Genomic DNA, 27,956 nt, shown 5'->3' on the forward strand with positions numbered 1-27,956 from the left:
ATATGTGATTTTAAATGTGCTTTTTAATGCTTTTAAATGTTGTTTCACAATTTTGGTGGATAAAGGATACGATCTATCTTCTTCGGAAAAGACTGTCTTTATGACAAAGAACTTCGTTTCATGATGTGTTCGCTTTGGAGAGGCTCTTTGTTGACTCTCACTTCGTCATTAAACCGACGGGTTTTTCAATGCTGTCGACAGTTGGGCAGAAGCTACAATATAGCATCATGTATGCCGGAGGCAGTTGCATTCCAAGGTGTCAGTGATCATTCGGGACTGTACAAATTCTCCGTCAACGAAAGTGACCGGTTTTGGGGCGCAGTGGCGCGCCAGAGGCTGTCGTGGATAAGTCCCTTTCACACGGTTCAGAACTGTGACTTCAGTCAAGGCAAAATAAAATGGTTTGAAGGGGGAAAACTCAATGTATCTGGTAAGATAACGTTTTCTCCACAAAATATACAATATGTAAGAAATATTTTCAATTGTTTTTGTACTGCTATATCTAAACCATATTCTAGCTAACTTACCTAATAGCCAGTGTAATAACCATGTGGATTGTTTTTTTTTTTTTTTACCTTAAAATAAAAAGCTCCATACAGTTGTTTTGATTGGTTGAAATACATTTGACCTTTATTTTGAAAATAATAATTCTGTAGTAAATATAGTACTCCAGTTGGTCCTATATCCCCTGTCAGTAGAGTCACCCAGAGTAACTGCCTCAACCAGTTAGTCCTATATCCCCCACCAGTAGAGTCACCCAGAGTAACTGCCTCAACCAGTTGGTCCTATATCCCCTGTCAGTAGAGTCACCCAGAGTAACTACCTCAACCAGTTGGTCCTATATCCCCCACCAGTAGAGTCACCCAGAGTAACTACCTCAACCAGTTGGTCCTATATCCCCCACCAGTAGAGTCACCCAGAGTAACTACCTCAACCAGTTGGTCCTATATGCCCTGTCAGTAGAGTCACCCAGAGTAACTACCTCAACCAGTTGGTCCTATATCCCCTGCCAGTAGAGTCACCCAGAGTAACTACCTCAACCAGTTGGTCCTATATCCCCTGTCAGTAGAGTCACCCAGAGTAACTACCTCAACCAGTTGGTCCTATATCCCCTGTCAGTAGAGTCACCCAGAGTAACTACCTCAACCAGTTGGTCCTATATCCCCTGTCAGTAGAGTCACCCAGAGTAACTACCTCAACCAGTTGGTCCTATATCCCCTGTCAGTAGAGTCACCCAGAGTAACTACCTCAACCAGTTGGTCCTATATCCCCTGTCAGTAGAGTCACCCAGAGTAACTACCTCAACCAGTTGGTCCTATATCCCCTGCCAGTAGAGTCACCCAGAGTAACTACCTCAACCAGTTGGTCCTATATCCCCTGTCAGTAGAGTCACCCAGAGTAACTACCTCAACCAGTTGGTCCTATATCCCCTGCCAGTAGAGTCACCCAGAGTAACTACCTCAACCAGTTGGTCCTATATCCCCTGTCAGTAGAGTCACCCAGAGTAACTACCTCAACCAGTTGGTCCTATACCCCCTGTCAGTTCCATTTCTCTGCCAGTAGAATCACCCAGAGTAACTGCCTCAACCAGTTGGTCCTATATCCCCTGCCAGTAGAGTCACCCAGAGTAACTACCTCAACCAGTTGGTCCTATATCCCCTGTCAGTAGAGTCACCCAGAGTAACTACCTCAACCAGTTGGTCCTATATCCCCTGTCAGTAGAGTCACCCAGAGTAACTACCTCAACCAGTTGGTCCTATATCCCCTGTCAGTAGAGTCACCCAGAGTAACTACCTCAACCAGTTGGTCCTATATCCCCTGTCAGTTCCATTTCTCTGCCAGTAGAATCACCCAGAGTAACGTCCTTCAATGTTGCTGGACTCAAGGAAGAATAGTTGTTTCCTTGGCAGGAACTAATGGGATCCTTAATAAAGACAAACAGTACCAATTACTGGGTTCAGTCAGGAGGAGAAGACACTGATCGAATCTATCATGAGAACATTCACATTGACACACAGGCTCTCTTGTGTTGTGAACGAACTAAGCGTTTATCCCAATGTATTTACCAGGAAACAACCAAGCTATTGGCAGAATACTCAAGTTAATTTAGTTTGAAAAGAACAGCAGAGCTGAACTGCTTTGAAACTGACTTTCACTTCTCTCTGTGTGTGTGTGTGCCTGCGTACATACCTATATGTATGTGCGCTTGTCTGTATGTGTGAGTGTGCGTGCGAATGTTTTTGTGTGTTTGTGTGTCTTTATGTGTGAGTGTGTGTGTGTGTGTGTGTGTGTGTGTGTGTGTGTGTGTGTGTGTGTCTGCATGTGTGAGCGTGCGTATCTGTGTGTGTGTGTGCGTGTGTGCGTGCGTGCGTGTGTGTGTGTTTGTGTGTCTATGTGTGAGTGTGAGTGTGAGTGTGAGTGTGTGTGTGTGTGTATGTGTGTGTGTGTGTGTGTGCATGTGTGTGTGTCTATGTGTGAGTGGTGTGTGTGTGTGTCTGTATGTGTGAGTGTGAGTGCGTGTGTGTGTGTGCGTGCGTGCGTGTGTGCGTGTGCGTGCGTGCGTGCGTGCAGTGAACTGCTTGGATCGTCACGTTCGCACTTGTCCAGAGAGAGTGGCTCTGATCTGGGAGAGAGATGAACCTGGAACTGAGGTCAAGATCACCTACAGGTCTGGAACTATCACAATCACTGTACAACATCTCATGTGGGAACACACTTTAAATTTACTATCATTCATACAGCAAATCCATGTCTTTGTAGCGACTGTGACCCAACAAAAGCAACCTCATCAAGAGGTCTGGACTTCTTGGCGCAGCTGTTAAGGCGTTGGCTTGACAGTCGCTGGACCTGGGTTTGAGTCCCGGGCGGGACTACCCCCTGGATTCGCTACACTATGAACATCCATGTAGTTTAGTTGTTCCCTGGTGCATGGCGGGTTATCACTCAGATCATTTCTTACCTGAAATAATGTTTCGGTGGGGTTACCTCATGTATAACTGAGACGACCAAAATATAATCGCAAAGAGTAGGACCTATCACATCTACTGTAATCTATACTCAAAGAGTAGATCTATCTCAACTACTGTAATCTACATACAAGGATAGACAGTATAAATACACATACTCATCACCTCTCACACCCTCATTCCCCTTTGTATCACCCAACTTTATTGACATCTTTCTCCGCAGACAGCTACTGGAGTTGACCTGTCGCCTGGGCAACCTGCTGAAGCGCCAGGGGGTGCAGAGGGGGGACTGTGTGACTATCTACATGCCCCCCTGCCCCCTGGCAGTGGCCTCCATGTTGGCGTGCGCCCGGATAGGTGCGGCCCACAATGTGGTCTTCGCCGGGTTCAGCTCCGAGGCCCTGGCTGATCGCATCAGAGACGGTGAGGGGTCGTCACTGTCTGACCAAGTTGCTAAGTCATAAGCCCTGCTTATTTCTACAACTTACCTTCATAAAATCAGATTTTAAACCTAAACCTAACCTTAACCACATTGCTAACCTTATGCCTAACCCCCAAAAAGCTGATTTTATTTCCATAAATGTATACGATGTAGACAACTTTGACTTCGCTGAGCGCATTAGAGATGGTGAGGTGGCTGATGAGGTGTAGAAAAGAAAGAAGGAACCACAAATAGTTACTGTATTTTTCATTACCTTCTACCAATCTCTCTCTGTATCGACTGTATAATGTACCTGGCCCTGCTACAGCCCAGTCCAGCACAGTGATCACGGTCAACCAGGGTGTGAGGGGAGGCAAGGTGGTTGACCTGAAGAGAACCGTGGACCAGGCCGTCCAGAACTGTCCCTCAGTCCAGCAGGTCCTGGTTGCCATGAGAACAGAGAACACCGTTGCCATGACAGACAGAGATGTTCCGCTGGAGGAGGTGAGCCAATAGAGACACAGCTTACTGGAGGAGGTGAGCCAATAGACACAGCTTACTGGAGGAGATGAGCCAATAGACACAGCTTACCGGTGAGGTTATAACTGTTCATAAGAGGTTGGTGTTTATAAGCGGTTACAACTGTTTTTATAACTGCTTTTTGTATTTAAACAATAGGTACTTAAAAAATTATGATTTACTGTTTGTTAAATTGCATGATCATTTTATCATGTGTGAAAAATAGTATATATTTTTTTAAATGGGAAGAAAGTAAATAATACATTAGCTCCATGGATCTTTGTACAACTAGTCAAATAGTTCTGCCGACACTTCTTATCACCACTTACTGTATCACCTTGTGGAAAACCTAGCAGCTTAGTAAATGATTGTCAAATTTGTTTGAGTGAATGCACCTGTGTCTTGACCATGACTTTGACTTGAATATAGGAGGCATTATTGAGACTGAATATGGGTTTAAACCAACGGCTCATAATAATGTACATTTAACCTTTATTTTTACTAGGCAAGTCAGTTAGGAACAAATTCTTATTTACAATGATGGCCTACCAGGGAACAGTGTCCTTGTTCAGGGGCAGAATGACAGATTTTTACCTTGTCAGCTCGGGGATTCAATCCAGCAACCTTCCGGTAACTGGCCCTACGCTCTAACCACTAGGGTAACTGCCCCCCTAAATGGAGTGTAATGTCTGGAATGGAGTGTAATGGCTGGAATGGAGTGTAATGTCTGGAATGGAGTGTAATGGCTGGAATGGAGTGTAATGTCTGTAATGGAGTGTAATGTCTGGAATGGAGTGTAATGTCTGGAATGGAGTGTAATGTCTGGAATGGAGTGTAATGTCTGGAATGGAGTGTAATGTCTGGAATGGAGTGTAATGTCTGTAATGGAGTGTAATGTCTGTAATGGAGTGTAATGTCTGGAATGGAGTGTAATGTCTGGAATGGAGTGTAATGTCTGGAATGGAGTGTAATGTCTGGAATGGAGTGTAATGTCTGGAATGGAGTGTAATGTCTGGAATGGAGTGTAATGTCTGGAATGGAGTGTAATGGATGGAATGGAGTGTAATGGCTGGAATGGAGTGTAATGGATGGAATGGAGTGTAATGGCTGGAATGGAGTGTAATGGATGGAATGAAGTGTAATGGATGGAATGGAGTGTAATGGCTGGAATGGAGTGTAATGGCTGGAATGGAGTGTAATGTCTGGAATGGAGTGTAATGTCTGAAATGGAGTGTAATGTCTGGAATGGAGTGTAATGTCTGGAATGGAGTGTAATGGAATGATATCAAACACATGTTTTTACTACCATTCCATTCCAGACATTATTACGAGCCGTCCCCCCTCTCACCAGCCTTCACTGGTTGAAACCTCTCTGAAACATTATTGAGGCTTTAAATTACCAACATCATGTGGCCTGGTTGGTCTAGCGGTAAAGCTGCAGATGTGTCGGCATCGGTTCAAATCCGGCCTACTGCCCTTTGACACAATCTCTATCTTTCTCCACTGTCATCCTCTCTATCTGTCCAATAAAATCTGAAGAATACCTGGGAAAAATGGCTGTTTGTCTGTTATGAACAGGAGATACTGAGACTTAAAATGGCTGAACCATAGAAAAATAATTAATAGAAAGGGGGCCTCCCGAGTGGCGCAGTGGTCTAAGGCAAGCAACACTGAAGCATGTATGAGAGCACTAGCTGTTCCGGATGACAGTGTGATCACACTTTCCGTAGCCGATGTGAGCAAGACCTTTAAACACGTCAACCTGGCATCCCGTGTGGTGCAGTGGTCTAAGGCACTGCATCACAGTGCTAGCTGTGCCACTAGAGATTCTGGTTAGAGTCCAGGATCTGTCGCAGCCGGCGACGACCGGGAGACTCATGGGGCAGAGCACAATTGGCCCAGCATCGTCCGGGTAAGGGGAGGGTTTGGCCAGCAGGAATGTTCTTGTCTCATCGCGCTCTAGCGACTCCTGTGGTGGGCCGGGTGCAATGCACGCTGACACGGTCGCCAGGTGCAGTGTTTCCTCCGAAACATTGGTGCGGCTGGCTTCCGGGTTAAGCGGCATTGTGTCAAGAAGCATTGTGGCTCGACTGGGTTGTGTTTTGGAGGACGCAAGGCTCTCGACCTTCGCCTCTCCTGAGTCCTGAGTCCGTACGGGAGTTCCACCACTGACTACCAATTGGATACCATGAAAATTGGGGAGAAAAAGGGGTAAGAAAAAAAATATGAATAGAAAGTCCACTTATTGACTTGAATAAATGCAGAATTCCCTTGAATGAGGAAACCTGTTTTAGGGATTCTGTTTCTATGGGGCTGAACTGTTTCTACAGGGCTGAACTGTTTCTACAGGGCTGAACTGTTTCAACGGGGCTGAACTGTTGCTACGGGGCTGAACTGTTGCTACGGGGCTGAACTCTTTGTCCCTTTAACAGGAGATGATGAAGGAGGATGTGGTGTGTGAGCCCGTTGCCATGGACAGTGAGGACGTCTTGTTCCTGCTCTATACGTCAGGCAGCACAGGGAAACCTAAGGGTCTGGTTCATACACAGGCTGGTTACCTGCTGTACACCTCCCTTACACACAGGGTGAGGGTCTGGTAAACACACACACACACACACACACACACACACACACACACACACACACACACACACCCTATAGAAAAAACACCTGTATGAACCAGGCTGGTGTGCATGTTTACCAACACATGGCCTAACCTTTAACCATCTAAACAGCTGCTCTTAGTTACCTTTCCTTTCAAACATGGCTAACCTTTAACCAGCTAAACATCTGTTCTTAGTTACCTTTCCAACATGGCTAAACCTTTTAACCAGCTAAACAGCTGCTCTTAGTTACCTTTCCTTTCCAACATGGCTAACCTTTAACCAGCTAAACAGCTGCTCTTAGTTACCTTTCCAACATGGCTAACCTTTAACCAGCTAAACAGCTGCTCTTAGTTCCCTTTCCTTTCCAACATGGCTAACCTTTTAACCAGCTAAACAGCTGCTCTTAGTTCCCTTTCCAACATGGCTAACCTTTTAACCAGCTAAACAGCTGCTCTTAGTTACCTTTCCAACATGGCTAACCTTTTAACCAGCTAAACAGCTGCTCTTAGTTACCTTTCCGACATGGCTAACCTTTAACCAGCTAAACAGCTGCTCTTAGTTACCTTTCCAACATGGCTAACCTTTTAACCAGTTAAACAGCTGCTCTTAGTTACCTTTCCAACATGGCTAACCTTTAACCAGCTAAACAGCTGCTCTTAGTTCCCTTTCCTTTCCAACATGGCTAACCTTTAACCAGCTAAACAGCTGCTCTTAGTTACCTTTCCAACATGGCTAACCTTTAACCAGCTAAACAGCTGCTCTTAGTTCCCTTTCCTTTCCAACATGGCTAACCTTTTAACCAGCTAAACAGCTGCTCTTAGTTCCCTTTCCAACATGGCTAACCTTTTAACCAGCTAAACAGCTGCTCTTAGTTACCTTTCCAACATGGCTAACCTTTTAACCAGCTAAACAGCTGCTCTTAGTTACCTTTCCGACATGGCTAACCTTTAACCAGCTAAACAGCTGCTCTTAGTTACCTTTCCAACATGGCTAACCTTTTAACCAGCTAAACAGCTGCTCTTAGTTACCTTTCCAACATGGCTAACCTTTAACCAGCTAAACAGCTGCTCTTAGTTACCTTTCTAGCTAATAGGTTAAGTTAGAGATGAACTTCCTCTTCCAATTAAAGTTAGGGGAGGTCGAAATAATGAACATCTATCTACAAAATCTATTAATTTTAAAATGTTAATGACTTCTCCTTGCCATTATCATTCACCTGATGATAAGACAAGACGTAAAATATATATATTTTTTATGTTAATATCCAGTGTGACGGGGGACCCTGAGTCTCCGGTTTACCTGGGTGGGTTGAAGACCCCCGAGTCTCCGGTTTACCTGGGTGGGTTGAAGACCCCAGAGTCTCCGGTTTACCTGGGTGGGTTGAAGACCCCTGAGTCTCCGGTTTACCTGGGTGGGTTGAAGACCCCTGAGTCTCCGGTTTACCTGGGTGGGTTGAAGACCCCTGAGTCTCCGGTTTACCTGGGTGGGTTGAAGACCCCTGAGTCTCCGGTTTACCTGGGTGGGTTGAAGACCCCTGAGTCTCCGGTTTACCTGGGTGGGTTGAAGACCCCTGAGTCTCCGGTTTACCTGGGTGGGTTGAAGACCCTGAGTCTCCGGTTTACCTGGGTGGGTTGAAGACCCCTGATCTAGACCAGTACCTATTGCCTAACCTCTTTCCTCTATCGTCCTCTCTCCTTCAGTATGTGTTCAACTACCATGACGGGGATGTGTTTGGCTGTGTGGCGGACATCGGCTGGATAACAGGTCACAGCTACATCGTCTATGGCCCTCTGTGTAATGGAGGAACCACCGTTCTGTTTGAGAGTACACCAGTATACCCCAACCCAGGTGACAATAGACTTCTAAGGTTTTTTTACAACCTGTACTTCAACGTGTTTACAACTTAAATCTGAACTCACCATTCCACTATAAATATAACTCCCTTGCGTATATTCAGTAGGCGGCCTACACTCTTAGGAAAAAGATGCTATCTAGAACCTAAAAGAGGTCTTTGGCTGTCCCCATAGGAGAACCCTTTGAAGAACCATTTTTGGTTCCTGTTTGGTTTCCAGGTAGAACCCTTTTGAGTTCCATGTAAAACCCTTTCCACATAGGGTTCTACATGGAACCCAAAATAGTTCTACCTGGAACCAAAAAGGGAACCAGGAAGGGTTCTCCTATGGGGACAGCCAAAGACCCCTTATGGAACACTTTTTTTCTAAGAGTATTCTGTCATTGAGAGAACATTTCTGTCTTGTGAAAAGTTCAGCATTGAGGCCTGTAAGACACAACAAACGTTTTAGGCCCAAACATTAGGTTTTATGTGCTGCCTAGCAATGTGTAAAATAAGTTAACATTAGAACAGTTGTCTGTATGTTCTGTGAATGAACCTTTTCTGTCTTCTAAGAGTGACAGTACGACACCAGCACGTGTATATATCTGGTGATGTTACAGGCAGGTACTGGGAGATGGTGGAGAGGCTGGAGATCAACCAGTTTTACGGTGCTCCCACGGCCATCAGGCTGCTGCTGAAATACGGAGACGAGTGGGTGCAGAATTACAACCGCTCCTCCTTAAAAACCCTGGGCTCTGGTAGGTCAAACCTTACAACAACAGGACTCTCTTTCTCCTTTTTATGTTGAGAATGGTGCCGAAGGAGATGGCTGACGTTTTACGATCCCGTAACCAATTGGGATGTTGTTGTTTTTTCGCGTTATTTGTTATCTTATTTTGTATATAATGTTTCTGCCACTTTGTTTTATGACTGCTGCTGTTTCATTATTTGTAACTTTTCTTTTCTTTTTTTACTTATATATTTTTTACATAACAGTTTTTCTTCTTAAAAACGTATTAAGGCATTGTTGGTTAAGGGCTGGTAAGTAAGCATTTCACTGTTGTATTCGGCACGTGACAAATAACATTTGATTTGGTTTGATTAGACCTCAGGAGAATATCCTACTGAATACCATAAACCTCAGGAGAATATCCTGTTGAATACCATAGACCTCAGGAAAATATCCTGTTGAATACCATAGACCTCATCATAGACCTCAGGAGAATATCCTGTTGAATACCATAGACCTCATCATAGACCTCAGGAGAATATTCTGCTGAATACCATAGACCTCATCATAGACCTCAGGGGAATATCCTGATGAATACCATAGACCTCATCATAGACCTCAGGAGAACATCCTGCTGAATACCATAAACCTCATCATAGACCTCATCATAGACCTCATCATAAACCTAAGGAGAATATCCTGTTGAATACCATAGACCTCACCATAGACCTCAGGAGAACATCCTGCTGAATACCATAGACCTCACCATAGACCTCAGGAGAACATCCTGCTGAATACCATAAACCTCATCATAGACCTCATCATAGACCTCATCATAAACCTAAGGAGAATATCCTGTTGAATACCATAGACCTCATCATAGACCTCAGGAGAATATCCTGCTGAATACCATAGACCTCATCATAGACCTCAGGAGAATATCCTGCTGAATACCATAGACCTCATCATAGACCTCAGGAGAATATCCTGCTGAATACCATAGACCTCATCATAGACCTCAGGAGAATATCCTGCTGAATACCATAAACCTCATCATAGACCTCATCATAGACCTCATCATAGACCTCATCATAAACCTAAGGAGAATATCCTGTTGAATACCATAGACCTCATCATAGACCTCAGGAGAATATCCTGTTGAATACCATAGACCTCATCATAGACCTCAGGAGAATATCCTGCTGAATACCATAAACCTCATCATAGACCTCAGGAGAATATCCTGCTGAATACCATAAACCTCATCATAGACCTCATCATAGACCTCATCATAAACCTAAGGAGAATATCCTGTTGAATACCATAGACCTCATCATAGACCTCAGGAGAATATCCTGTTGAATACCATAGACCTCATCATAGACCTCAGGAGAATATCCTGCTGAATACCATAAACCTCATCATAGACCTCAGGAGAATATCCTGCTGAATACCATAAACCTCATCATAGACCTCAGGAGAATATCCTGCTGAATACCATAAACCTCATCATAGACCTCATCATAGACCTCATCATAAACCTAAGGAGAATATCCTGTTGAATACCATAGACCTCATCATAGACCTCAGGAGAATATCCTGTTGAATACCATAGACCTCATCATAGACCTCAGGAGAATATTCTGCTGAATACCATAGACCTCATCATAGACCTCAGGGGAATATCCTGATGAATACCATAGACCTCACCATAGACCTCAGGAGAACATCCTGCTGAATACCATAGACCTCATCATAGACCTCAGGAGAATATCCTGCTGAATACCATAAACCTCATCATAGACCTCAGGAGAATATCCTGCTGAATACCATAAACCTCATCATAGACCTCAGGAGAATATCCTGCTGAATACCATAAACCTCATCATAGACCTCATCATAGACCTCATCATAAACCTAAGGGGAATATCCTGATGAATACCATAGATCTCACCATAGACCTCAGGAGAACATCCTGCTGAATACCATAGACCTCATCATAGACCTCAGGAGAATATCCTGCTGAATACCATAGACCTCATCATAGACCTCAGGAGAATATCCTGTTGAATACCATAGACCCCAGGAGAATATCCTGCTGAATACCATAAACCTCATCATAGACCTCATCATAAACCTCAGGAGAATATCCTGTTGAATACCATAGACCTCATCATAGACCTCAGGAGAATATCCTGCTGAATACCATAAACCTCATCATAGACCTCAGGAGAATATCCTGCTGAATACCATAAACCTCATCATAGACCTCATCATAGACCTCATCATAAACCTAAGGAGAATATCCTGTTGAATACCATAGACCTCATCATAGACCTCAGGAGAATATCCTGCTGAATACCATAGACCTCATCATAGACCTCAGGAGAATATCCTGCTGAATACCATAGACCTCAGGAGAATATCCTGCTGAATACCATAAACGTAAGGAGAATATCCTGCTGAATACCATAAACCTAAGGAGAATATCCTGCTGAATACCATAGACCTTATGAGAATATCCTGCTGAATACCATAGACCTCATCATAGACCTTAGGAGAATATCCTGCTGAATACCATAAACCTAAGGAGAATATCCTGCTGAATACCATAAACCTCATCATAGACCTTAGGAGAATATCCTGCTGAATACCATAGACCTCATCATAGACCTCAGGAGAATATCCTGTTGAATACCATAGACCTCATCATAGACCTTAGGAGAATATCCTGCTGAATACCATAAACCTCATCATAGACCTAAGGAGAATATCCTGCTGAATACCATAGACCTCATCAAAGACCTCAGGATAATATCCTGCTGAATACCATAGACCTCATCATAGACCTCAGGAGAATATCCTGCTGAATATCATAGAACTCATCATAGACCTAAGGATAATATCCTGTTGAATACCATAGACCTCATCATAGACCTCAGGAGAATATCCTGCTGAATATCATAGACCTCATCATAAACCTAAGGAGAATATCCTGTTGAATACCATAGACCTCATCATAGACCTCAGGAGAAAATCCTGCTGAATACCATAGACCTCATCATAGACCTCAGGATAATATCCTGCTGAATACCATAGACCTCATCATAGACCTCAGGAGAATATCCTGCTGAATACCATAGACCTCATCATAGACCTCAGGAGAATATCCTGTTGAATACCATAGACCTCATCATAGACCTAAGGAGAATATCCTGCTGAATACCATAAACCTCATCATAGACCTCAGGAGAATATCCTGCTGAATACCATACACCCCATAGACAATAGCCCTACAGTGTGATGGGATACATAGACAGCAGTCTACAGTGTGATGGATCCATAGACAGCAGTCTACAGTGTGATGGATCCATAGACAGCAGTCTACAGTGTGATGGATCCATAGACAGCAGTCTACAGTGTGATGGGATACATAGACAGCAGTCTACAGTGTGATGGATCCATAGACAGCAGTCTACAGTGTGATGGGATCCATAGACAGCAGTCTACAGTGTGGTGGATCCATAGACAGCAGTCTACAGTGTGATGGGTCCATAGACAGCAGTCTACAGTGTGATGGATCCATAGACAGCAGTCTACAGTGTGATGGATCCATAGACAGCAGTCTACAGTGTGATGGATCCATAGACAGCAGTCTACAGTGTGATGGATCCATAGACAGCAGTCTACAGTGTGATGGATCCATAGACAGCAGTCTACAGTGTGATGCGATACATAGACAGCAGTCTACAGTGTGATGGATCCATAGACAGCAGTCTACAGTGTGATGGATCCATAGACAGCAGTCTACAGTGTGATGGATCCATAGACAGCAGTCTACAGTGTGATGGATCCATAGACAGCAGTCTACAGTGCAGTGTGATGGATCCATAGACATCAGTCTACAGTGTGATGGATCCATAGACAGCAGTCTACAGTGTAATAGTATACTGTAGTAGTAGTAGTAGTAGTAGTAGTAGTGTATACTGTTTCAGTACAGCAGGCAGTGTTGTGCTGATGGTATGTTAACATGATACTGTAGTAGTAGGTACATGAGCCTTTGCTGTGGGTGCCAATGCCTGACGAAGGCCTGTCATGTCGCCAGGCGAGGGTAAAGGTTTGACCTCTAAAGAGAGTCTACATATGTAATGGAACACGTGTGTCGTGCCAGGCCGGGGCATGGAATTATCTAGACAGCACATCGTAAACATGTCCTGTCTTCTTCCTGTCCTCTTCATGTCCTCTTCCCCATGAACCCATCCAACACCGAGGCATGGGAGTGGTAAAACCTGGAGGGCTCCTCCCATCATTTCCATTCACTGTGGAATGGAACCCTCTAGGTTGTTTAACCCTGTGGTGCTGTTAACCCTGTGGTGCTGTCTCCCCTGTGGTGCTGTCTCACCTGTGGTGCTGTCTCACCTGTGGTGCTGTCTCCCTGGGGTGCTGTCTCCCTGTGGTGCTGTCTCCCTGGGTGCTGTCTCCCCTGTGGTGCTTTCTCCCTGTGGTGCTGTTAACCCTGTCCTTTCCTGTTTCCTCTGCAGTGGGTGAACCCATCAACACAGAAGCTTGGGAGTGGTACCATCGGGTGGTGGGGGACGGACGCTGCCCTGTGGTCGACACCTGGTGGCAGACAGGTAATGACTGACCTTTAACCTTGCTACTTAAAACATAGATTTACTACAATTTAATTTCTTACACAGAATGTGCTATATGCAGAATACTGTATGAGATCAGGGTGTTTCTTAAAATGCGTAAGCACGCAAGGTTGAGCACGGGAGGGAAATCAAAGAATTCAAAACAGAGCATGGAGGGCACTTCTCGCAAAGAAATATGACTTAACCATGTAAAAAAAAAAATGAAGCTCATTTTTCTTGAAATCAATGGCAGCCATTATTTGAGCTGAAGCGAGAGAAAATACACTCAGACTTCGGAATTAAATGTTGCCTATTCACATCTTGTAGGTTGCCTGGCTACAATATTTAATCTGGATACGTTAATAAATACATGCTGTGTTATTTTTTGGCATGTTTACCCGCGTACGTACCGTATATAGCAAGCCCATAATAGGCCAATAGGGATAACTGGCTAGCTACTAGTACTGTTAGCTAGCCAGATAGCAACAAAGAATTGTTAGCTAGCTACCCATAGACATCTATCTGGCATAATATTAGTTTTAGGTCATTTTTGCCTGTTAAACTATCTGGTTAGCTACATTATTACGATTCACGTATAGCTAATTGACATTTATGTAAAACAGTTGCTTAGTGTATATCTTGTTTCGTCTCTATTGCCATTGTTGTCCTGGCTGGAAGACGGTTCAGTGAATGGGTACTGTAAGTCCATAGTAAGCCAATAGGGCTAACTGGCTAGCTAGCTAGCCATAAAGAATTGGTAGCTACCCACAAAAAATGAAGATCTACCTTGCATAACATTCGTTTTAGGTCATGTTTGCCTGTTTAACTAGCTGGCTAGCTAGATTATTACGATTCACATATCTAGCTGATAATTATGAAGTAAAACACTTGCTTTGTGTATATCTTGTTTTGGTCTCTATTGTTGTCATTGTCCTGGATAGAAGAAGGTTCAGTGAATGGGGAGGTGCAGTCAGAGGTAATACAGTAGGGGGAGTGCTGCTCAGCGTGAGGTAATACAGTAGGGGGAGTGCTGCTCAGCGTGAGGTAATACAGTAGGGGGAGTGCTGCTCAGCGTGAGGTAATACAGTAGGGGGAGTGTAGGGGGAGTGCTGCTCAGCATGAGGTAATACAGTAGGGGGAGTGCTGCTCAGCATGAGGTAATACAGTAGGGGGAGTGCTGCTCAGCGTGAAGTAATACAGTAGGGGGAGTGCTGCTCAGTGTGAGGTAATACAGTAGGGGGAGTGCTGCTCAGCGTGAGGTAATACAGTAGGGGGAGTGCTGCTCAGCGTGAGGTAATACAGTAGGGGGAGTGCTGCTCAGCGTGAGGTAATACAGTAGGGGGAGTGCTGCTCAGCGTGAGGTAATACAGTAGGGGGAGTGCTGCTCAGCGTGAGGTAATACAGCAGGGGGAGTGCTGCTCAGCGTGAGGTAATACAGTAGGGGGAGTGCTGCTCAGCGTGAGGTAATACAGTAGGGGGAGTGCTGCTCAGCGTGAGGTAATACAGTAGGGGGAGTGCTGCTCAGCGTGAGGTAATACAGTAGGGGGAGTGCTGCTCAGCGTGAGGTAATACAGTAGGGGGAGTGCTGCTCAGCGTGAGGTAATACAGTAGGGGGAGTGCTGCTCAGCGTGAGGTAATACAGTAGGGGGAGTGCTGCTCAGCGTGAGGTAATACAGTAGGGGGAGTGCTGCTCAGTGTGAGGTAATACAGTAGGGGGAGTGCTGCCCAGCGTGAGGTAATACAGTAGGGGGAGTGTTTCTCAAATGTATAGTTTTATGTGTTCTACTCACTCTCGTTCCTCACGAGAACGTACTCAAGAGAACGTGGTCGGAGAATGCGCTCGGGGCATATTGAGAAACAGCCCATTTTTGTATTTATTTTATTTTACCTTTATTTAACCAGGTAGGCTAGTTGAGAACAAGTTCTCATTTACAACTGCGACCTGGCCAAGATAAAGCATAGCAGTGTGAACAGACAACAACACAGAGTTACACATGGAGTAAACAATTAACAAGTCAATAACACAGTAGAAAAAAAAGAGAGTCTATATACATTGTGTGCAAAAGTCATGAGGAGGTAGGCGAATAATTACAATTTTGCAGATTAACACTGGAGTGATAAATGATCCGATGGTCATGTGCAGGTAGAGATACTGGTGTGCGAAAGAGCAGAAAAGTAAATAAATATAAACAGTATGGGGATGAGGTAGGTCAAATTGGGTGGGCTATTTACCGATAGACTATGTACAGCTGCACCATGTGACAACCTAAAGGGACAGCTCAACCTAGTGTTGCAAACACTGTAAACATAGTTCTGCAATGCTTATTGAAGAGCTTTTCGGTTCTTGTTTAGTTCCTTCTTTAAGGAAAAACGGTTCCCTCAGTACTAGTTCTTATGAAGGGGGCTTTTTTTTTTAGCTTCTTTTGTTGAGTGGGGGGGAAAAGTTTTCTTTTTTTGTATCACAGACCATTCTCTTCTCTGTTGATGGTTGTAGATTAGTGTACTGTACAGTGTGAGCTGTTCTGTCTGAGTTGGGTCTACTGCTCTGTGTGGAGCTGGTCTGGTTGCCTGCCAACATAAGCACAATCAGAAATGTGAGATGGTGAACTTTCTAGGGAGTGCTTTTTAACCACCAGGAAGAACAATCAGTCTTAAAGGGGAGAGACTGGTCCGATCATCTCATCAAGAAATATACTATTACGTACGCACGCACACACATAACCACACACACAGACACACTCTACACACCCTGCTCTCCGGCCAATCGAATTAAATTGTTTTTTTTTATCCCTTCTGGACTGCATCAAACCAGATGTTATTTTAATACTGCCAGATATCTGACCCCAGAGCGGCAGCAGCAGAGGCAGACAGAGGAACTTGGAAACAAACACTTTTTTACATTGTACATTAGCTAGCCTGCTCTGAGGGCTCACCACCAGTTACATTGTTCATTAGCTAGCCTGCTCTGGGGGCTCACCACCAGTTACATTGTACATTAGCTAGCCTGCTCTGAGGGCTCCCCACCAGTTACATTGTACATTAGCTAGCCTGCTCTGATGGCTCACCACCAGTTACATTGTACATTAGCTAGCCTGCTAGGGTCAATACCTCACACACCTTTGTTTGAATAGAAAGCTATATCGTTTGCTGCATTGTAACCAATTCTATCGTTACGTAAGTTGAAAATAGCCTACAATAACAGGCCTGTAAACAATGTTCTTCCACTAAATGAGTTTAGCGCTGGGCAATAAAAACATGTTTTAAAACCATATCTGATTTGAGGCTAATCTAACAAAAATTCAGGTTGACCTTATATATTTCAGTCCTCAATCGCACCAAATTACAGTCATTGAGTAATTAAAATAAATTCACCGGAATAATGTTAATTATCACACAAGGGGCATATTAAAGGGGCAATCTGGGATTGGTACATCAATTTTGAGACTTTTAAATGAATGATGTATTGCCATTTGTTGTCGTTGTTTCAATCCCAGGCTGCCCCTTTAATATTTATAATTAAACATGCATAATTTAGCATGGAGCATTAATGACACAGATATGACCCAAATACCCTACCTCAGAACAGAGGATTATGTCGTTATGTCCAGATTTTCCAATTAGCACTAAATTGCATTATTGGTAATTCCTGGCAGTTTGATCTATGTGCAAAACAAGTCCATTACAGGGGCAAATAAGGAGATTTGACTGGCTGGCTGGCTGGTTGACTGACTGGCTGGCTGGCTGGCTGACTGCTGGCTGGCTGACTGACTGCCTGGCCGGATGACTGGCTAGTTGACTGGCTGGCTGACTGGTTGGCTGACTTGCTGACTGGCTGGCTGGCTGGCTGACTGACTGGCTGGTTGACTGACTGGCTGGCTGGCTGACTTGCTGACTGGCTGGCTGGTTGACTGACTGGCTGGCTGGCTGGCTGAATGGCTGGCTGACTGCCTGGCTGGCTGGCTGGCTGACTGCCTGGCTGACTGCCTGGCTGGCTGGCTAGTTGGCTGACTGCCTGGCTGACTGCCTGGCTGGCTGCCTGGCTGACTGCCTGGCTGGCTGCCTGGCTGACTGCCTGGCTGGCTGACTGGCTAGTTGACTGGCTGGCTGACTGGTTGGCTGACTTGCTGACTGGCTGGCTGACTGACTGGCTGGTTGACTGACTGGCTGGCTGCCTGACTTGCTGACTGGATGGCTGGTTGACTGACTGGCTGGCTGGTTGGCTGACTGGCTGGCTGACTGCCTGGTTGGTTGACTGGCTAGTTGACTGGCTGGCTTGGCTGACTGGCTGACTGGCTAGTTGACTGGCTGGCTGACTGGTTGGCTGACTGGCTAGCTAGCTGACTGGCTAGTTGACTGCCTGGCTGGCTGACTGGTTGGCTGACTGGCTGGCTGACTGCCTGGCTGGCTGACTGGTTGGCACCTTGCCCCTGTGTGGGATGTTAATCTGTGGTGTCCTAGTTCTATGGAGACCCTGGGTGCCTCATTTTACAGTGCACTACTTTAGACCAGGACCCATAGTAGTGCACTACTTTAAACCAGGATCCATAGTAGTGCACTACTTTAGACCAGGGCCCATAGTAGTGCACTACTTCTGATCAGGACCCATATTAGTGCACTACTTCTGATCAGGACCCATAGTAGTGCACTACTTTAGACCAGGACCCATAGTAGTGCACTACTTTAGACCAGGACCCATAGTAGTGCACTACATCTGATCAGGACCCATAGTAGTGCACTACTTTAGACCAGGACCCATAGTAGTGGACTACATCTGATCAGGACCCATAGTAGTGCACTACTTTAGACCAGGACCCATAGTAGTGGACTACTTTAGACCAGGACCCATAGTAGTGGACTACTTTAGACCAGGACCCATAGTAGTGCACTCTAAAGGGAATAGGGTGCCATTTGGGACTCAATCCTCTGTCAGTCCAGCTCCACACCAGCCAGATTAGCAGGGTAGATTAGCCGATTAGTAGATTAGCACGGCCTGGTCGCAGGATAGAGTCAAACCTAATTGCATTTAATTGACTTTTAACATGACCGTAATTCTCTCATCGACATCTGTAGCTAAAGGATCCGGGCTTATTATGCTGACAGACTGACAAACTGGTTGCTTACAAAAGCTTGTTCTGGTTCTCTTTGCCGTCTCCTTTTTCCTCATCAACCTTTAATCTCCTCTTTACTTTCTCAAGTTTTTTTATTTATTGATTGTATTTTTTTAGGGGGAAGATCAGCTTTAACAATTGCGGAAAGATTGTAGCTTCCATCAATGTAATTGTCTGCATCATTTCCAATCCCCCATATATTTGTTGGGTAAATCTATGTATAAAATCTATGTATTATTTTACATAAATATTTCTTAAAATATATTTTCCTTCTTTATTATTTTCCACTAACCTACCAGCCCTAATTGTAGAATTTACTCTAGTCTTTATACTGTGACATTTTGTTTGGGGATCTCTTCAGGGGCCACAACAATATGGTGTGGTCAATGTTTAGGCCTTGTTCAAAACCTTGAAAAGACATTTGCCTATTCAGTCATATCCCGATCAGTGAAGAGAGCACTTTCCAATGTTCATATAGGGCTTTAGATTCCTTAGAAAAGCAGTTCTCTCTCATCGACGTATTATTCCCGTCTCTCCAGAGACCGGTGGGATCTGCATCGCTCCCAGGCCGGCGGACCCAGAGGCGGAGATCGTTCCGGGCATGGCCATGCGACCGTTTTACGGGATCAAGCCGGCACTGCTGGACACTGATGTAGTGACTGGCGATGGCGTGCTAGTCCATTGAGGGGGGGGGGGGGCTCTCTCTCTCTCCCCTCCTCCCTCTCTCTCTCTCTCTCTCTCCCCTCCTCCCTCTCTCTCTCTCTCTCTCCCCTCCTCCCTCTCTCTCTCACTCTCTCTCTTTCTCTCTCTATCTCTCTCTCTCTCTCCCCTCTCTCTCTCTCTCTCCCCTCCTCCCTCTCTCTCTCTCTCTCTCTCTCTCTCTCCCCTCTCACTCTCTCTCTTTCTCTCTCTATCTCTCTCTCTCTCTCTCCCCTCTCACTCTCTCTCTCTCTCCCCTCCTCCCTCTCTCTCTCTCCCCTCCTCCCTCTTTCTCCCTCTCTCTCCTCTCCTCCCTCTCTCTATCTCTCTCTCTCTCTTCTCTCTCTCTCTCTCTCTCTCTCTCTCTCTCCCCTCCTCCCTATTTCTCTGTCTCTTGCTCTCTATTTCTCTCTCCCTCTTTATTTCTCTCTCTCTCTCTTTCTCTCTCCCTCTTTCTCTCCTCACTAAGAGCCACAACATTCTCTGACCAGCTGGTAATCTGTTGTTGGGGCTTCCCAGCTGTCTGGTCTGCTTGGAAGCATTCTGATATCCCACTTCCCTCTTCCACACACAATACTGTCACTCTGCTGTCTATTCAACCAGACATTGTGTTGTGTGTGGAGCGGAGTGTCTCGTCCGGAACCACATGACTCCTGCTGTGACGGGGATCCCTGTTCAATCCCCTACGCATTTCTGATCCCTCTATTCTGTCTCCTATCCTGTCATAAAAATAATAAAATGCGTAAGGAGTTTGGATTTTTTTTTTTCGAAATAGTAATGTTGTGTGTTGTATCCAGGGTGAAGTGCTGAGTTCCAATGATTCGACTGGAGCTTTGTGTATCTCCCAGGCCTGGCCTGGTATGGCCCGGACAATCCACAACCACCACCAGAGATTCACAGAGACATATTTTCAGCCTTATCCAGGTACAGACAAACCAACCCATCCAGACTTTAAAAGCGAGCGTTCTACAATCTGCTCAATTTCCTGTCTTTCTCAGGCTGAGACTAGCGCTCTGCGATAATCAATACTGTCCCCTAAATCACGCCACTAGTAGATTTCTTCTCCACCGCTCCAAGGAAGGCTATTACCAGATCGTCGGCCGTCTCGATGATGTCATCAACGTGAGCGGTCACCGGCTTGGGACTGCGGAACTAGAGGATGTGGTGGTATGTACGATCAAATCAAATCAAATCAAATGTATTTATATAGCCCTTCGTACCCAGCCTAAAACCCCAAACAGCAAGCAATGCAGGTGTAGAAGCACGATCATAATCATGTTTAGTTTAGGTTATTAATTCAACCATTTAAAAAAAAAAACAAGCACACATACAATTTGAAAAAGCCATACATAATCATGGAGGATAACACACAATACAGTCTGGGACTTATTTCCATTGTTAAATCATGGAGGATAACACACAATACAGTCTGGGACTTATTTCCATTGTTAAATCATGGAGGATAACACACAATACAGTCTGGGACTTATTTCCATTGTTAAATCATGGAGGATAACACACAATAAATTCTGGGACTTATTTCCATTGTGGTCCTCCTGAGACAAGATGGCTAGACAAGATCGTGATGTGACCAAATGTCCTTCTCAAAATAACTTCACGATCAGTGGTGTAGCAGAAAGTAAACGCACGTACCCCATCTTTTACAGAAAAACGCACTTTAATTTTTTAACTAGGCAAGTCAGTTAAGAACAAATTCTTATTTTCAATGACGGCCTAGGAACAGTGGGTTAACTGCCTGTTCAGGGGCAGAATGACAGATTGTCAGCTCGGGGATTTGAATTTGCAACCTTCTGGTTACTAGTCCAACGCTCTAACCACTAGGCTACCCTGCCGCCCCTTCACTTTAACCACTAGGCTACCCTGCCGCCCCCCACTCTAACCACTAGGCTACCCTGCCGCCTCTACACTCTAACCACTAGGCTACCCTGCCGCCTCTACACTCTAACCACTAGGCTACCCTGCCGCCCCTCCACTCTAACCACTAGGCTACCCTGCCGCCCCTCCACTCTAACCACTAGGCTACCCTGCCGCCCCTCCACTCTAACCACTAGGCTACCCTGCCGCCCCTCCACTCTAACCACTAGGCTACCCTGCCGCCCCTCCACTCTAACCACTAGGCTACCCTGCCCCCTCTACACTCTAACCACTAGGCTACCCTGCCCCCTCTACACTCTAACCACTAGGCTACCCTGCCGCCTCTACACTCTAACCACTAGGCTACCCTGCCGCCTCTACACTCTAACCACTAGGCTACCCTGCCGCCCCTCCACTCTAACCACCAGGCTACCCTGCCGCCTCTACACTCTAACCACTAGGCTACCCTGCCACCCCTCCACTCTAACCACTAGGCTACCCTGCCGCCTCTACACTCTAACCACTAGGCTACCCTGCCGCCTCTACACTCTAACCACTAGGCTACCCTGCCGCCCCTCCACTCTAACCACTAGGCTACCCTGCCGCGCATCCACTCTAACCACTAGGCTACCCTGCCGCCCCTACACTCTAACCACTAGGCTACCCTGCCGCCTCTACACTCTAACCACTAGGCTACCCTGCCGCCCCTCCACTCTAACCACTAGGCTACCCTGCCGCCCCTCCACTCTAACCACTAGGCTACCCTGCCGCCCCTCCACTCTAACCACTAGGCTACCCTGCCGCCCCTCCACTCTAACCACTAGGCTACCCTGCCGCCCCTCCACTCTAACCACTAGGCTACCCTGCCCCCTCTGCACTCTAACCACTAGGCTACCCTGCCCCCTCTACACTCTAACCACTAGGCTACCCTGCCGCCTCTACACTCTAACCACTAGGCTACCCTGCCGCCTCTACACTCTAACCACTAGGCTACCCTGCCGCCCCTCCACTCTAACCACTAGGCTACCCTGCCCCCTCTACACTCTAACCACTAGGCTACCCTGCCGCCCCTCCACTCTAACCACTAGGCTACCCTGCCGCCTCTACACTCTAACCACTAGGCTACCCTGCCGCCTCTACACTCTAACCACTAGGCTACCCTGCCGCCCCTCCACTCTAACCACTAGGCTACCCTGCCGCCCCTCCACTCTAACCACTAGGCTACCCTGCCGCCCCTACACTCTAACCACTAGGCTACCCTGCCGCCTCTACACTCTAACCACTAGGCTACCCTGCCGCCCCTCCACTCTAACCACTAGGCTACCCTGCCGCCCCTCCACTCTAACCACTAGGCTACCCTGCCGCCCCTCCACTCTAACCACTAGGCTACCCTGCCGCCCCTACACTCTAACCACTAGGCTACCCTGCCGCCCCTCCACTCTAACCACTAGGCTACCCTGCCGCCTTTACACTCTAACCACTAGGCTACCCTGCCGCCCCTCCACTCTAACCACTAGGCTACCCTGCCGCCCCTCCACTCTAACCACTAGGCTACCCTGCTGCCTCTACACTCTAACCACTAGGCTACCCTGCCGCCCCTCCACTCTAACCACTAGGCTACCCTGCCGCCTCTACACTCTAACCACTAGGCTACCCTGCCGCCTCTACACTCTAACCACTAGGCTACCCTGCCGCCCCTCCACTCTAACCACTAGGCTACCCTGCCGCCCCTCCACTCTAACCACTAGGCTACCCTGCCGCCCCTACACTCTAACCACTAGGCTACCCTGCCGCCTCTACACTCTAACCACTAGGCTACCCTGCCGCCTCTACACTCTAACCACTAGGCTACCCTGCCGCCCCTCCACTCTAACCACTAGGCTACCCTGCCGCCCCTCCACTCTAACCACTAGGCTACCCTGCCGCCCCTACACTCTAACCACTAGGCTACCCTGCCGCCTCTACACTCTAACCACTAGGCTACCCTGCCCCCTCTACACTCTAACCACTAGGCTACCCTGCCGCCTCTACACTCTACACGCCAAACTCAGTAACGCAATCTGATGACTTTCAGTTACTTTTAGATTACTTTCCCTTTAAGAGGCATTAGAAGAAGACAAAAAAGGATCCTTTAAACACATTTGGGTGTGTCATCACAGTGGTCTCTGATTGGTGGTCATCATTTGGGGTGTCATCATAGTGGTCTCTGATTGGTGGTCATCATTTGGTGTGTCATCATAGTGGTCTTTGATTGGTGGTCATCATCTGGTGTGTCATCATAGTGGTCTCTGATTGGTGGTCATCATCTGCTGTGTCATCATAGTGGTCTCTGATTGGTGGTCATCATTTGGGGTGTCATCATAGTGGTCTCTGATTGGTGGTCATCATTTGGTGTGTCATCATAGTGGTCTCTGATTGGTAGTCATCATCTGGTGTGTCATCATAGTGGTCTCTGATTGGTGGTCATCATTTGGTGTGTCATCATAGTGGTCTCTGATTGGTTGGCATCATCTGGTGTGTCATCATAGTAGTCTCTGATTGGTGGTCATCATTTGGTGTGTCATCATAGTGGTCTCTGATTGGTGGTCATCATCTGGTGTGTCATCATAGTGGTCTCTGATTGGTGGTCATCATAGTGGTCTCTGATTGGTGGTCATCATCTGGTGTGTCATCATAGTGGTCTCTGATTGGTGGTCATCATTTGGTGTGTCATCATAGTGGTCTCTGATTGGTGGTCATCATCTGGTGTGTCATCATAGTGGTCTCTGATTGGTGGTCATCATCTGCTGTGTCATCATAGTGGTCTCTGATTGGTGGTCATCATTTGGGGTGTCATCATAGTGGTCTCTGATTGGTGGTCATCATTTGGTGTGTCATCATAGTGGTCTCTGATTGGTAGTCATCATCTGGTGTGTCATCATAGTGGTCTCTGATTGGTGGTCATCATTTGGTGTGTCATCATAGTGGTCTCTGATTTGTGGTCATCATTTGGTGTGTCATCATAGTGGTCTCTGATTGGTAGTCATCATCTGGTGTGTCATCATAGTGGTCTCTGATTGGTGGTCATCATTTGGTGTGTCATCATAGTGGTCTCTGATTTGTGGTCATCATTTGGTGTGTCATCATAGTGGTCTCTGATTGGTTGTCATCATTTGGTGTGTCATCATAGTGGTCTCTGATTGGTGGTCAGACTCACTCAGGTGAAACAAACTTAAACTTGTGCCTTTTGTCAGTGCTGAATTGAACGTCACTGAGAAAACAGAAAGGTGTCATGTATTTTTTAGCAAACATCCTTTCTGAATTTAAAATGAATCCAAGAAGTAATCCTCTAGTTTTTCCAAAGTAATCTGATTACAATATTATTGCTGGTAACGTAACTGATTACAGTTACAGTTTTTTTGGTAATCGGATTACAAGTAATCCGCCCCTCCCTTACCTGACTGCAGTTTGTAATCAGATTACAAGTAATCCGCCCCTCCCCTACCTGACTGCAGTTTGTAATCAGATTACAAGTAATTCGCCCCTCCCCTACCTGACTGCAGTTTGTAATCAGATTACAAGTAATCTGCCCCTCCCCTACCTGACTGCAGTTTGTAATCAGATTACAAGTAATCCTCCCCTCCCCTACCTGACTGCAGTTTGTAATCAGATTACAAGTAATTCGCCCCTCCCCTACCTGACTGCAGTTTGTAATCAGATTACAAGTAATTCGCCCCTCCCCTACCTGACTGCAGTTTGTAATCAGATTACAAGTAATGCGCCCCTCCCCTACCTGACTGCAGTTTGTAATCAGATTACAAGTAATTCGCCCCTCCCCTACCTGACTGCAGTTTGTAATCAGATTACAAGTAATTCGCCCCTCCCCTACCTGACTGCAGTTTGTAATCAGATTACAAGTAATTTGCCCCTCCCCTACCTGACTGAAGTTTGTAATCAGATTACAAGTAATTCGCCCCTACCCCACCTGACTGCAGTTTGTAATCAGATTACAAGTAATTCGCCCCTACACCAACTGACTGCAGTTTGTAATCAGATTACAAGTAATTCGCCCCTCCCCTACCCTGTCGAGAACAAATATACCGATGACGTCTTTATTTCACCACCTTGATCCAAACAACTCTACGTGAACTTGACATAACCTTTAAGTGACCTTGTGCAAATGATGTAGCATGTCATATGCTAGACTATAGTAAACAACAAACAGATATTCTAGATATCTTTTGACCAATCAGATCACCTTCTTTTTTTTTTGCCAATAATTGGGCAAAAGATCAGAATTGGACCGCCTGTGTAAACGCAGCCTTTACGGCCATATAGGTGATCTACTGTCCTCTTCTCTGACCAGGTGTGTATGTATTTGTGGTGTTGAAGAAGGCAGTGATGGTTCAAGAGGAGGTTCTAGCTCAGCAGCTCAGAGAGATGGTGTCCAGGAGCATCGCCAAGTACGCCTGCCCAGACTTCATTCAGGTAGTACCACTAATACTGGTAGTCTAGTGGGGTCCATTCACTTGTGGTACTTTCAATCTTTGAACTCTCTGAACCTTCCCTCAGAGAGACTGAAAAACAGCTTCTATCTCAAGGCCATCAGACTGTTAAACAGCCATCACTAACATAGAGAGGCTGCTGTCAACATACTGACTCAAATCTCTGGCTATCAGACTGTTAAACAGCCATCACTAACATAGAGAGGCTGCTGCCAACATACAGACTCAAATCTCTGGCTATCAGACTGTTAAACATCCACCACTAACATAGAGAGGCTGCTGTCAACATACTGACTCAAATCTCTGGCTATCAGACTGTTAAACAGCCATCATTAACATAGAGAGGCTGCTGCCAACATACAGACTCAAATCTCTGGCTATCAGACTGTTAAACAGCCATCACTACCATAGAGAGGCTGCTGCCAACATACAGACTCAAATCTCTGGCTATCAGACTGTTAAACAAACATCACTAACATAGAGAGGCTGCTGCCAACATACAGACTCAAATCTCTGGCTATCAGACTGTTAAATAGCCATCACTAACATAGAGAGGCTGCTGCCAACATACTGACTCAAATCTCAATCCACTTAAATCATGAATAATTGGATGTAATAAATGTATCTCTAGTCACTTTAAACAATGCCACTTTATATAATGTTTACATACTCTACGTTACTCATCTCGTATGTATATACTGTACTCTATACCATCTACTGCATCTTGCCTATGCCGCACGGCCATATATTTATATGTACATATTCTTATTCCATCCCTTTACATTTGTGTGTATTAGGTAGTTGTTGTGAATTTGTTAGATTACTTGTTAGATATTACTGCATTGTCGGAACTAGAAGCACAAGCATTTGGCTACACTCGCATTAACATCTGCTAACCATGTGTATGTGACCAATAACATTTGATTTGCCTACTTTATAAAGGTCATAAACAATGTCCTAAAGTCTCACAAGACTGTCCTGAACATGACTTAATAACATTAACAGGCACAAACAGCTGGGTTGTGTTAAGTAGGTCACACTGTAGCAAAAAAAATAATTTTTGGAACAGAAAAAAAGAAAAGCTGTGTTCTGGTAAACTTAAAGTTGTACCCTCCCCATTTCAAAACGTTTTTTTTTTTTATGAAGGGAGGAAGGAAAGATACACTTTTAAAGTTTTCAAAACGGGGCTTTTATCTCTGTAGGTGGTGAGGTGTCTGCCAAAGACTCGCTCGGGAAAAATCATGCGTCGTGTCCTGAGGAAGGTCGTAGAGCGGAACACGGACGAGCTGGGGGACCTCAGCACGCTAGACGACCCTGACTCCGTACACGAGGTCATCAGGGGTCACCGACGTCTCCGTGGCGACGGCAAGCAGCAGTAACAACAGGGTATTAAAGGGACACCACCAATTTATATATTTTTGGGGGGGACGACAGAACAAAAAAAACAGTTTTCAATGATATGGTGCTGGAGACAATGAATATGAGGTTAAACATTGGTGAAATGTCCCTTTAACTTATAGAACATTCACATACAGATGTATTGTGTAGCACAGATGCTTCTGTCAGGACCAATAGAGAATCATCATACCAGTTGCATACAGATGTATTGTGTAGCACAGATGCTTCTGTCAGGACCAATAGAGAATCATCATACCAGTTGCATACATTATGTCTATGGGCAACAGTCTGAATGTTTAATCACGTTGAATAGACCTCGGTAACCCCTGCGTCCACATCCATTCCACAAACTACAGGGACGTGGAATACGCTGGGAGAACCTTGGATTTGTGTGTGTTGTTGTGAATTGTTGGATATTACTGCACCCGTTGGAGCTAGGAACACAAGCATTTTCGCTACACCCGCAATAACATCTGCTAAACATGTGTATGTGACCAAAAAAAACAGTTGTTTTGATATGAGAACCTAAAAAAAATTAAAAAAATAAGTTAGTAAAATGGTCTTGATTATTGCATGCTATTCTTCTTACTCTATTTCTTAAGTGTCTGTTCTGGATTACTGTTTATGAATTGAGAAGAAAGGTATTTTTAGTATTGTATGGATGTTTAAGAGTTTTAAACTT

General features: G+C 45.5%; 1 protein-coding gene across 1 annotated transcript; it reads left to right on the forward strand.

Moving 5' to 3' along the window:
- On the forward strand, nt 1-27,290 carry LOC139396597 (acetyl-coenzyme A synthetase 2-like, mitochondrial). The gene is given in 13 exon segments (XM_071143551.1): nt 1-430; nt 2,572-2,668; nt 3,190-3,389; nt 3,716-3,891; nt 6,339-6,491; nt 8,213-8,360; nt 8,967-9,104; nt 13,618-13,710; nt 19,358-19,470; nt 20,315-20,488; nt 20,586-20,684; nt 25,668-25,859; nt 27,079-27,290. Coding segments are annotated over 13 exon segments (2,070 nt in total). The 5' UTR covers nt 1-120; the 3' UTR covers nt 27,256-27,290.
- Nucleotides 27,291-27,956: the final 666 nt, after the last annotated feature.

Source organism: Oncorhynchus clarkii, unplaced genomic scaffold (genome assembly GCF_045791955.1).
Source record: "Oncorhynchus clarkii lewisi isolate Uvic-CL-2024 unplaced genomic scaffold, UVic_Ocla_1.0 unplaced_contig_9438_pilon_pilon, whole genome shotgun sequence".
In the NCBI taxonomy this organism is placed as follows: domain Eukaryota; kingdom Metazoa; phylum Chordata; class Actinopteri; order Salmoniformes; family Salmonidae; genus Oncorhynchus; species Oncorhynchus clarkii.